The sequence below is a fragment of the Sycon ciliatum genome, chromosome 13, assembly GCF_964019385.1.
Source record: "Sycon ciliatum chromosome 13, ocSycCili1.1, whole genome shotgun sequence".
Lineage (NCBI taxonomy): Eukaryota > Metazoa > Porifera > Calcarea > Leucosolenida > Sycettidae > Sycon > Sycon ciliatum.
This window is the reverse complement of record NC_088655.1, coordinates 23,691,535-23,704,880: the sequence shown is the minus strand read 5'-3', so window position 1 is coordinate 23,704,880 and position 13,346 is coordinate 23,691,535. Positions and strand designations below refer to the sequence as shown.

At 48.5% G+C, this 13,346-nt stretch overlaps 1 protein-coding gene across 1 annotated transcript; it reads left to right on the top strand.

Moving 5' to 3' along the window:
- The first annotated feature begins 6,538 nt into the window (after positions 1 to 6,538).
- Positions 6,539 to 12,698, top strand: LOC135829478 (ras-related protein Rap-2a-like). The gene is made up of 2 exons (XM_065341884.1): positions 6,539 to 7,288; positions 10,863 to 12,698. Exons 1-2 carry the CDS (start codon positions 7,160 to 7,162, stop codon positions 11,571 to 11,573), a joined length of 840 nt encoding a protein of 279 aa, XP_065197956.1. The 5' UTR covers positions 6,539 to 7,159; the 3' UTR covers positions 11,574 to 12,698.
- The last annotated feature ends 648 nt before the right edge of the window (positions 12,699 to 13,346 follow it).

Here is a 13,346-nt window from a genome sequence, read left to right as displayed (position 1 = left end):
CTGTCAGTGCTGCGAAGTGATTGGCTTGTGTTTGAGAGTCACACACGTGGTTGGGTGATCCTGTCCGAGTGCCCTTTCGAAGTAGCCTTTGCCTTTGGCGGATAATACCGGCAGAAAGATTGGCAGAATATTGGTATTCGAACTCAGGCTTTTCTGGTACATGTATGTTTCGTGCATGTTTGTTACATGTACATGTACATGTATGATTGTGGATAAAGAAATGGAGCGGAATTCGAGGAAGTGCCTGTCGTAAGGTTTGTGTGGTTCTGCCAATAGCACTGATTTTCGAATGTAATCTGCCAATGTTTCATTGTTTGGAGCATTTTATCCTCCAAGCCCAAGGGCTGGTGTACCTGTAAGAACAATGACTGATTGTACAGTCATGTACATGTACATGTATGGTCAGCATTTCACACTCGATTCTTATCACGTGCATAGTGAGCATCACACTCGATTCACAGCACCATTCTCGCTCCGCTGAAAGAGGCTTGAAAAATGAAAACACGTAGATCTACGTGTGCATGTACATGTACATGTACTTGGCTCAGCTTTATTCCACATGCACAGCTAGCAGTGGCCTTGGTGTGACTGTGTGACGGTGTGAGCGTGACCACGGTGACCGCAACTTCCCCATACAAGAATCATGTGGCTTGTGGCCTAGCCGATCCGCGGACGTGCGACCACGGTCATCGTACATGAACTACTTCATGTACTTGAAATACGCGTGTACTTTGTGTACATGTACATGACCATTGTGTAACGAAAACTCAACACCATTGATCACACGGTATGGGGCCGGATACCTCCAAACCAAAGCATAATGCGAATAACGTTACAATGCTCCCCCACTCTCTCTCTCTCGCTCTCTCTCTCTCGCTCTCTCTCTCTCTCTCTCTCTCTCTCTCTCTCTCTCTCTCTCTCTCTCTCTCTCTCTCTCTCTCTCTCTCTCTCTCTCTCTCTCTCGCTCGCTCGCTCGCTCTCCCTCCCCCACCCACTCTTGGTGCGTCTAGGTGGCCATGAAGTCGAGACCCTAGGTCGGCGGAGCGCTCTCTAAACCTCACCATGCACCACTGCCACGATTCAGGTTGTGCGTGCTTCCCCTAGCTGCATCTCATGTTTGGCATTTAAGTGGTCTTTGTATAAAAAAATGAAGAAAAAAAACACAAACATGACAGGGTGCTACTGAAGTACGGGAACATGCCAGTCTCGAAAAGCAGGGAAATTGGCAGAACCATACAAACCTTATGGCGGGCAATTCCTCGAATTCTGCTCCATTTCTTTATCCACATACCAAACATGCATGAAACTTACCAGAAAAAGTACCGAATTCTGCCAATGTTTCTGCGACATTATCCGCAAAGGCCTAGTCCGAGTAACTAGCCTATGGATGGTCTTGGCAGAGAGTAACCGTTTCGCTGTTTGTTCTTTCAGTTGGAGGATGAGGGAGAGAGAGAGTGAGTGAAAGAGTGTGAGAGAGGCCAGTGGGCGGGATGAGAGAGCGAGGCCGGAGGGAGGGATGAGAGAGAGAAAGAGATTGAAAGAGAGCTCACAAGGACGGCACCAGCACTCTCACGTCACCGGCCTTGTTTGTTTGAGCGTCATGCCATTCATCGTCAGTGTTCGTCACCCTGTTCTGCGTAGCAATTAAAGGCTCATGTGAGAGATACACCGGTCTTCAGGCTAGTACTGTACTACAGTGCTGGCAACTGAAATCCGACCCCCTGAGCGGTGCGCTCACATCGCAAAGAATGTGAACCCACCGCTCAGGGGTCGGATTTCAGTTGCCAGCACTGTAGTATCAATGTACATGTACATGTACATGTACAATGTGTCATTCTCCACAGTTATCCTAGCCTATAATACTACTTGATCTTCCCTTGATGTTACTGCTACACAAACTTGATAAAGGAATCCGTTTCTGCTGTAGCTGTGACTTTTTTCACTGTTTTACCCATCATCAGACAGCAACCTGACTACATTTTCCCAAATACTGTAGCTAACTGCTATGGTTTGTGTGGATCTGTGTGTAAAGCGATCTCTCGTTTCTACTTCCGAAGTACATGTATAAAACAGCCTGACTGCTGTGGAGATACAAGTAAAATGTGAGTGTTCCTTCCTCGCCATGCACCTGTATTCATCAGGGGCATTTTCATACCAGTCCATCAGAGTAGTGTTCAGAACGAGGTTCAAGTGAAACTGTAGTCACCTCTTGAGTGTCCTTCAAGATCAAGCTTTCATCGCAGCTACAAACGTAACAACCATGTCTGCGATTCTGTGTGTACGTTCGTGGGTTGTCGATTCTAGTGTTCTACGTGCACACCGATTGGGCTTGAGGCGATGAGAGTTACTTCATACTCACTACATCGTGAACTAAACGACGAATACGTGTGTTACCAAGGGACTTGTTCTCAGGGTGTGAAGTGCCATGAGTCGACGTGACGCCTTGGACAAGCGGTTTGTGGCCCCAGACTCGGCGTTCATGTGGTACAAAGTGCTGTTTCACCAGCTGATCCAGCTCAAGACCACAACTACTGCATTGTACACGTCAAGAGTGTTTATGTGCGGCAATGACTTATGTACAGTACATGTAGGCCGTGTGTGCAGCCTGAGCAGCCCCAAGGGTAGGGAGGGTAGAAGGTACAACACTCTTTGGAGTCTTTATGAGTGCTGACAGAGGTGCAACCACAACGCGCAAGCTAGCATTATACTAATCGCCGGAAGTGACGGAAACTGGATTCGACAGTCGCTCGATCTCCCGTTCTTCAGACTCGTCTTCAGTGCACATTTTACCCAACGAACACCTACAATGCAGTGGCTACCGTGGGCTGAGGAGCGCATGGAGGGGTATAGTATGTTATTCTTTCATTCAACGATGGCGTGACGCCAATAAGGAAGATTGATAAGTGTGATAGAATTGATACTAGTCAAAAAAACAACTACAATGTAAATGGAAATTATCCCAGGGAGGCAATGAACAATGGATCATGACGACCAAGCGGGGTATTATTAGTGAAAGGCCAAATGGTACCACTCGCCCCTCTGTAGAGAACACTTATTGTACAGTCATGTACATGTAAGTGTAAGAAGAAAATTACATGTACTTGTACATTGTACACAGTGCTGGCTATGCACGTAACGTCGTTTCACCAACATCAATACATCATGGGCCAAATTCGCACTGCTTCCAAACGCCCGGTGAACGAAATCAGGAAAGGGTTTTCGGATCCGATCGTCTTTGCCACAGTGACAGGGGGTGACTTTTCGTACAGTGTCTGATACATGTACATGTACGTGTACATGTACAATTGGACGATTTGGCAGCACTGCATTATCATTAAAGGGGAAGTGCATCGATTTTTCAAGTAGGGCTCAGATGAAAGACAATTGGATATCGGTTCCGATGGTATATCTCTCGCTTGCGTCCGGCAAGGGAAACTTGCCATATCGCCGATTTCCTGATCCCGTTTCCATGGCGACTGCAGGTGATGACGCACATTCTGCTTAGATCCGTGAGAGAGAAGGTCGATCACTGCAGAATTGTGTCATTTTCAGTTGTCTTCTTGTATTCACGAAGTGAAAGAAGTACTGTGTTCAATGCTGTTAGTGCCGTGAACTGTTTATTAGTAGTCCTATCCGTTGTGTACTGGGACGTGACACCGACAGGGGAAAGCTGGAGTGCGGAGACGTTAGCTGGCAAGCGAAAATCGTGACGAACCAAGTGCTGAAATCTTGGTTGGGACAAATCAAACGTTCAGCATTTACCTCAACCAAGGACCATGCCGTTTGCTCTTTCCACTTCCTGAAGATGGATGCGCTGCCTGCTGGAGACTCTCCTATCTCTCGTAACATCTTCTGAAGCCAGGTGAGACGACGAGTAGCGGAGATCAGCGAACGAAATAATGTCGGTATGTTTTGAAATTTTTGCTGAACATTTCTCAGGAGAGATGGCGAATACCAAGCATCTTCTCCTAGTCTAGAGAAACCATTTCGTAGGCTACATTCCGCCTAGGGAAATGGCTGGGGAGGACACACTTGGAGGAGAACGAAGTATGTGATCTTGCTTATGTTGTTCTTTGGTATTGCAATCTTATGTTTGACGAACATACGGCATGGTGCATAGTTGGTCGTTGAGTGCCTGCATGTGCATGTATAAGTGTGTGCTGATAAACACTTCCTATGCAAGAATCTGACACTCATGCTCTCTTTCTTTCTTGCAGTATGTGCGCATGTGTGTGTGTGTGTGCGTGTGTGTGTGTGTGTGTGTGCGTGTGTGTGAGTGTGTGTGTGTGTGAGAGAGAGAGAGAGTGTGTGCAGGAGCAGCGTGGAGCATGCCAGTGTGATCGCTGTGGCGTTCTTGCCCGTCACAAGTGTGTGGCTCAGCCCCCAACGACAGTGGGGCCGTGTTGTGGCGAATACTGTGTGTCCCGCGACCGCTGCTTCCGTTCGGTCCAGGGCAGGAATAGACACCGCTGCTGAAGCTCTCCCCGGCCGTACGTTAGTCTCGTGGCAGATGACCCGAACTCTCATTTTGTGTGTGTGTGTGTGTGTGTGTGTGAGTGTGGTGTATTTATGTGTGTTGCTCCCTACGTAGCCAGACAAACTCTTGTTTTTGTGTCCCGGGCGCCATCGGGCGGCGTTCTCCCATTCTCTCTCCAATGCCCCTCCGGGCCCACGTGGCTGTGACTCGACAGGGCAGGGCAAGTGTGTGTATGGTGCATGGTGTGTGCTGGCATGTCTGTATAAAATATGTTGGACAGGAATTTGTTCACCCACAACGTTGACGGAAAACCATGCTAGGTGTTGCTGGAATGTATGGAGTCTGCGAGCACTTACAATAACTTGCGTCATGTCACAACAAAGAACGGTGCAGTGTTTGACCCTCATGTAAACATGATGGTGATGGTACCTCACCTAAGCTACCCATGAAGCTAGAAAGAACATCAGGTCAACAGAATTGTACCAGAGGAAAGCATCTATTGCCCGAACTTCTTCATATGAAATGAACAATACCCTTCTCCATAGAGACAACATGCAGATGAAGTGTATGGACAAATAATATATAAATAGGCCATTCACTGAGGGCATGGAATGATCTCTACGTGTAGATTGGATAGACACATGCACGTCTGCAAGGAAAGCATTTGTTCATGGGTTAGTTCATGGGCTGATTGAGTTCACATGGACTAAGTTCATATAATGCCATCTCTCCTGAGCAGCAAAATTTCAAAACATACGACATTATTTCGTTCGCTAATCTCCGCTACTCGTCGTCTCACCTAGCTTCAGAAGATGTTATGAGAGATAGGAGAGTCTCCAGCAGGTAGCGCATCCATCTTCAGGAAGTGGAAAGAGCAAACGGCATGGTCCTTGGTTGAGGTAAATGCTGAACGTTTGATTTGTCCCAACCAAGATTTCAGCACTTGGTTCGTCACGATTTTCGCTTGCCAGCTAACGTCTCCGCACTCCAGCTTTCCCCTGTCGGTGTCACGTCCCAGTACACAACGGATAGGACTACTAATAAACAGTTCACGGCACTAACAGCATTGAACACAGTACTTCTTTCACTTCGTGAATACAAGAAGACAACTGAAAATGACACAATTCTGCAGTGATCGACCTTCTCTCTCACGGATCTAAGCAGAATGTGCGTCATCACCTGCAGTCGCCATGGAAACGGGATCAGGAAATCGGCGATATGGCAAGTTTCCCTTGCCGGACGCAAGCGAGAGATATACCATCGGAACCGATATCCAATTGTCTTTCATCTGAGCCCTACTTGAAAAATCGATGCACTTCCCCTTTAACTTACAGAAGTATTATTAGTCAAAACCCTTTATTGGACAGCACACGAACGTGAAAAAGGTGCACAGCAAAGCAAAGGAGAAAAGAAATCCAAAACTTATGATTAATTTTAATTTGGTAAGTAGTACGCAGTCTTGCCCTCATGGCCTGCTCAAGTGCACACGAGCATCTACCAGATTAGATATAGCGGAGACACTACATTATACATGTAGTTCTCAGTACAGTGTACTTCATGTAATGGTTTCTCTAGCAGTGCTGATACCACGTGCTTGCATTCTTATGGGAAGTCTGTAGCCTGTGTAGGGGATTAAGCCGGATTAGAGGATCGGATGGAACGCCAAAGCCGGTCTCCACACTCTTCTGCTCAGCAGGGGTTGTTGTTATGCGGAGCGTTCCTGCCGCCGGTGGCTCGGTGCTGGAAAAATATAATGTAATTAGTGTGAAGAAGTGCAGCTGCAAGTGTGTACATGGATATGTTGTTACTTGTGAGTGATCCTCCTGATTGAGCAAAAAGCTCTGAGCCTGAGTGAGCGCATGCCATGAGACCGTGCACTGGCACTCCACTGTTCGACCCCCGTGAAGACTGCCTGCCATGCCTTCTATGAGTTGACCTGGGAGACATCTCTTTCGACATCCCGGACTCCGAAGACTTGGTATCGAACTGCTGAATGATGTCGCTACTAATAAGCGTCCAGAGCATGCATGCAAGCATCACCAACACTCAACAGGCAACAGGCAACAATGATGATTGTGTAGATCTACAACGTGTAGAAAGTGAACTTTTTACAATTTTTAGTTTGCGCTGCAAAGCCTGAGTCTGTACTGACTGCACAGCCAGTCAAAGTCATCATACTGATTCATAGCCTATCGAATCGAAGTGCAGTTTTCAGGACCCTCCACCGCATTTTGGAGTGCTCTATGCTGCGGTCGTAGATCTACACCCACGCCACACTACGGTCCGGGCCTACGCAGGCACACTACGACGAGTGTGATTTTCCAGGCAAGTAGTCTTGAGTTACGGTGGTCAAACGAGCGCATCTGTGTGTGTGCATATGGGTGACGGAACTGAAATACTCTACCGGATCGTTCCGCCGACTGGTTTTCAGCCTGGCCCTCTGGCCTTTTCGCCATCTTGCGAAACGTAAACTGTGAACGGAGTGTCGGATTCACTAGCGGGAGCTGCTGTGGAAATAGCAGAAGTGCGCGCTGTCCGGAAGCGGAATTAGGAGTGTCCGGATCGTCCGAGCGCAGGCCGAGATATTGCCCGTGACGACGGTGGACGGAAAGGACGGCGACGGCCAGCCGAACGTCTGGAGGCTCGGTAGAGTTTGCCTTGTCACTGTGGCCGTAGCGTGCCATGAAGGAGTGTCGGGTGGTGCTCATGGGATGTGGCGGCGTGGGCAAGAGTGCGCTGGCGATACGCTTCGCAACCGGCGAGTTCGTGGCAAGCTACGACCCGACGATCGAAGACTTCTATCGACATCCGGTAAGCCAATGGTTTTTCGTCACCTGACGAATGTGGCCGGAAATCCTTTCTATGAGTATTACTGACTGCCTTACACCGTAGCTGCGATCCTAATGCAGCAATCCCTGGTCAAAGTATTAAATTTCATTATTATGAGTCACAAGGAGCAAATCGGAAAATATATTGAAAGCAGTCAAATAATTTATTATGCTGTCGTTTGAGCTCGCGTAAAGAGAAAATAATACGTCGAGGGCACCACACCAAACTATTAGCAGTACACGTACTAGTAGACGACACTGTCTTCACCTCAGAACTCGTATTCTTTGAGCCATTGAAGGACTTGGGGTGCAACAGTGATTTTTCGATAGTCCATGAAGAGGGTTTGTCGTTGCGCTAATTAGTAATAATTGTCGTTTGGGTGTTACTCAGCTTGCCACTGACTTGCATGGTCTAAAGTGCAGTGGCCGGCTGTTACTCGCTGTGGCTTACTGGAGTGGGGATGTGGACTGGTACGCACATGCACATGCACATGTTTGCATGATACTAGGCACTTGTGATTGTCCTGGCACATGTAGCAGTGGAGTACCAATGGCCCAGTCCAGGACCAGGGATATAGAATTGTATGCGGCATGTGTATAGTTTATACAAAGCATCACCCCCCCCCCCCCCTGCACGTTGGGACAAAGACGGAATACAAATTGTCTGAAGCGCCGAGCAAGCAATATCTTAAATGCAAGTTAACACGTTTTGTGCCAGTAAATAGTTGTCTGTTTGGTGCTGTTTATTGTTGAAGTGGCGTTGTACCTCAAAAGTGGCAGGTAGAGTGCCTGGAACTGGGAAGTCTAGATTAGTGGGGGGTTACACAGTACTCTAGATTGTAGATATTGCCAGTGTAAGCAATTATGATGTGCGATGGCTCTGTACCTGCGCATTAACTGTTGGGAGGCAAAGACCAGGGGGGGGGGGGGATTAAACCCAGCAGCCCTGTAGCCCTGTGGCCTAGACCCGGTTCTTATTATTTATTTCTTCGTGTACAGTAGTCTATATGCAGTTGAGTCACCGTGTATCCATGTGTTATGTAGGTGTGCTGTGCTTGGTGAATCCTAGCCAGTTCGTTCTTGGATGCTCTGTCCTCTGCCGCCCGAGAGTACTGCACCTATGCGGGGTTTTTTCTGTCAAACTTCGGATTGACAGCTTCGGATCAGTTTCAGACAGGTGAATTTTCCAAGACCGTACAGTCAACTTTGTGGATAACGACACTCGGCGGGTATAGAAAAAGTGTCCTTATTCGCGAAGTGTCCTCATACCGAACTCTCATTATGTGCATTACAGTTAGATGGGACTTTGCTCTGGGCATAGAAATTCTGTCGTTATTCGCGAATTGTCGTTATATCCGCAGTCGTTATTAGCGAAGTTGTCTGTAATGAGGTTGAGAAATCACGTAGACAACAGGTGTCTGGGTTGGAGTCTACGGCTTCTCGTGTTTTACTTCCAGTCTTCTACAGAGTGCAGATTCTCCATCTTGTGGCACACGCAAAGAAAAGACGTACAGATCCACTGGGTATCATTTAAATCCGGCAAAAAAACTGCCAAATTTGGTACGGGGAAATTCCCAGTACACGTTCCATGTGATTTCTTTACGTGGACGGAGAGCAGAACACTGTTACAGGTTCCTTTGCATTACGCCCGGAAACGACGAGCGTTGTCGGGATTCTTCATGTCGAGTTCCCGTATTGTAGAGCACAATACATATCACTGGTGGGCGATAACTCGGACACGTGCATGGCAGCACTGGGTGTTTATTTGTGCCATCACGTACTCTCTATTGTCCCAGTGTGTTGATTACAGTCTGACCGCACACGTCCGTTCTCCACAAAAAATATCCGGATAGGCGAGGGAACCGGATAATCGAACACTGGTTATGTTGGATGCATCACGTATGCTGTAAATCTGAAACCAGCTATTTTCTTCCAGGTGGCGAGGGACCCGGATGAAAGAGGACCGGATAAGTGAAGTCTGACTGTATAACATACATGATTACAGTAATGTCGGGTGCCGAAGAGCGACCAGGCTAGAATTTCACCAAGCACAGCATACCACTGCATACACTGTGACTCAACTGTGCTGCACTCTGCAGGACGAGTGCGTACTATAGTCCATAACGAATATTATGATGAGACTGGGATTTCAACTCTTGGCTTTTGGCAAAAATTGGCCTCAAAATACTTGAAAATAGTCAAAACCCGACTATAAATCCTACAGAAGTGAGCCTGGATTCCCCTCTGTACGCATTGGACAATGCACCACCTGTCCATTCAACAGCAGACCTGCAGGAACTGAGCTCCACTTGAATGCATGCTGTTTTCATAGTGTACCCTGTCACTGCAGACCTGCAGGTACTCAGTGGACACTGTACAACAGAGAAGTTCCAGGCTGTCCAATAGAGTGTGCAATAAAGGCAGAGCTAGTTCAAACAATAATAAGTTTATGAAAAAAGTGTTTTCTGATGATTGCTTAGTGCGTGAAACTCGGAGTAAACACTTTTTCATTCTCTTATTCTTGTTTGGTACGGGGCACTGCACTGTCTGAGTGCAGAGGCAGTTATGACTGGGGGCTATGTCCCCCCCCCCCCCCCCCCCCGCACACACCAGACGTGCAGGTGATTGGCTCTGTATGGGTGCAGAGGCAGCTATGACTGGTGGCTACGCAACCCCTGACCTGCGGGTGCAGCGCTCCGTATGGGTAGAGGGCGTTATCATAGTGTGCTGTGAAGGTACTGGTCAGTTGTGACTGGGAGCTATGAGCTATGCCCCCCCCCCCCCCCCCCATCCTCCGACCTGCTGATGCTGCGCTCTGCATGAGCAGGGAGTGCTATGGCAGAGTTCAATGTATTGGGTGCAGGGAGCTAGCATATTATTCACCTGCCTACCAGGTTCCACATTCACGAATGCTTTCCGTTCTATTTTCTCTCATTGCATGTTCTTCGATCTGTGGCATTGGAAGCAAAAATTGTGCTCTACAATTGTGTATTGGTGTTGTCTGTGACAGCCTAGCTATCGATGGAACTATGCCGTTGCTGCGATGTTGTTGCATTGAATGCTTCCCCGTTTGCCTGTATAGTGTATACTCCTGCTGCATGCTTATCTGCCAATCATTGCTGTGTTCCTCGAGACAGCCACAAGAAAATAATAGGATCTGGTCGTATACTTTGTGCCGGTTCTCGACGTAACTCTTGAAGTCTTTCTCCACTGCTTTCACGAGCCTCTGGTACGGGCAAAATTAACACAATGAATAGCAATGCAATACAAATGCAAACCCAGAAAAAAGGATATTGAACCCAAAAGCAAAAACAATCTCTGCTGTAATGATAGAAATGAACAATATCAGTTCCGCGGTCATCCCACAATCGATTTCTTCTCTTCTTCTTTTTTTATTATTTTTATTGGAAAAAACTCTTTTGAGACTTCGTTGTTGTGTGGAAGGACCGCGGAACTGATAATATTCATTGCTATCATAAAATTGTTGTCTCCACGTTGCTTATTTGTAATCTCTGCTTTTCCCCCGTTGTGGCTTTTCCCGATGTGCATGTCCGCAGATTGCGGTTGACGGTCTGGGCACGGTCTCCATGGAGATCCTGGACACGGCCGGCACGGGTCAGCATTACAACAACAACCGGCACCTGTACATCACTTCGGGTCACGTGTTCGCGCTTGTCTACAGCGTGGCGTCGCGCGAATCGCTAGACAGCCTGCAGGAGATCTACCGCGACGTGGTGCGTCTGCGCCGTTCCTCCGGCACGCCCATCATCATCGTCGGCACCAAGTGCGACGTCGGCCTTGAGCAGCGGCAGGTTGCCGTTGACGACGTGCGGCAGCTGGTGCGCAAGTCCTGGGGCGTCAGCCGTCGCAACGTGCCCATCGTCATGGAGACGAGCGCCAAGGAGGGCAAGAACGTCAACGAGCTGTTCGGCCACATGGCGCGCCTCTCGCTGGTTGCCATGGTGAGAACGCTGGCGACTCGGTCGAAAAGCATGCCGCAGCCGTTGGGAACGCCGGAAAAGCAGAGCAAGCGAAACTCGGCACCTGTCGGCGGCCTTGCGGCGGTGGCGTCTCCAAGACATTCGCTTCTGTCCACGGGCCCGTCCACGGCCCTAATGGGACTGGGCACGTTCTCTCCACCGGTGTCGCGTGGCGGTACGCTGACTGCGATTCACGTGGGATCACCGGGCACAAGCAAAACGCATACGTTGCGATCGACACGATCGACAAGATCCACGTGGCAGAAAACTCTCTGCACCATCTTGTGAGATCGGAGTGTGCCAGTGCTTCGAGATCTCCGTGAATTGGTGTCTCGTTAGAAATGCACGCACGCCGACATGTCGAGTGAACACCGTAATTGATGTCCTGATGTCTTCAAGCGCTAGGTGGCATCCAACAGCTAACTTGACCTTTCGTGAGTGACTGCTGGTAACCATGGTGCGGTGAGACTAGTTCATGCTACTACTGAGTAAGGCTGGTTCCGTTTGTTCAGTATGCTGTCGTCTCCTAGTGGTCCAGCGCTGTTTTGTGCATTCTGCATGGATTGCTAGCGCTGCTGGCTGCATCCGCTCAAGGAGCTCCATGCTGTGTTTGCCGAATAATGGCCGTGTTGTCAATAGACTGTTACAAGATCATTCTCATAACACAATCTCTCCAGGCTGCTACAGCATCACTAAGGCATCGGCAGTCGGGTTACCGCCAATCCCAGGCCATTGCAATGTCAGCAAGACATCGTCAGCCGACTTCCTGATTCAGTTCGTCCAGCGATGCATTCCATGATGTTCAGACTAGACACCACACTAACCCCCTGCGTCATGTGACCCAAGGTCACTTTGGGCCAAGTCTATTCTCCTTCACCTGGCATGTGAACGAACTGCTCGTCCGCTTGATCTAGTTTACCACCACATCATCAACTGTATATAATTTTCTCGCTACTATCTTTATCATACTCTCACTGACGAAACGTCCTGGGATTACTGAGCCGGTCTTATGTTGGATAGTCGTATGCTCACCACTTGATAATATTCTAACCATTTGATCGGGTGTGGACTGCTGGATCCACAGGGCGTAAATTTTAAACAGTCCTATACTGGGCATTATGCGTATCTAGTCGATACGGGTCGTTGAGCTAGCACGATAGTGAGCGTGATCCTAGAGTGCACGAATGCATCTCGTTTCTCATTCATTATAGCTGATAATTATTGTCTTCATTGCGCAAGAATCCGTCTTCTCTAGAAATAACTCATTTAGTTGATCTTTGCCTGCATTTATAACTATTGAACATTTTGGAACTTGACCCATCTCATGGTTTAAGTTAAGTATCAGTCAATTCTATGAGATCCACGATGATATCCCACACTGGTTGTCGTTCTAAGGGAGCTGGGTACGGTGTACTCAGCTTGGTAATTCTCCTGTGTGGTGCTGAAGAGTGTGGCATGATTCTGCATGCCGAGGGGGGGGGGGGGGGGAGACATTCACTCGCCATTCTTCTTGCTGTTGCCAATATCCCTGCAGGTGCGTGCATGTACGTGTGTGTGTATCTGTATATGTGTGTACGTGTGCGTCTGTGTGTGCGTGCATGCGTGTGTGCTGCCAGGTGTGCACGAATGGATGGGCGTGTAGCGTGGCTATCCGTCTGTATCTTGTAGCTACGGTCGTGCGTGAATGGGTGCAGGGGGGGGGGGGGAGGGGGAGTGTCGGAAAGAACCTCTCTCTCTCACTCTCTCTCTCTCTCTCTCTCTCACACACACACACACTTGTACTTGTACTTGTTGCTCACTGCCAAAACTGGTCACGTGGGTCTGACACACACACACACACACACACACACACACACACACACACACACACACACACACACACACACACACACTTGTACTTGTACTTGTACCTGTTGCTCACTGCCAGAACTGGTCACGTGGGTCTCCCCGGGAGAGGGGAGAGAGACTCAAAAGGAATCTTGGAAAGATGACTCAATTGGCTATTGAACCGCCCAACGGCCGACACCCCCTGAAATCCCCAAAACTCTAGGTGGACTTGAA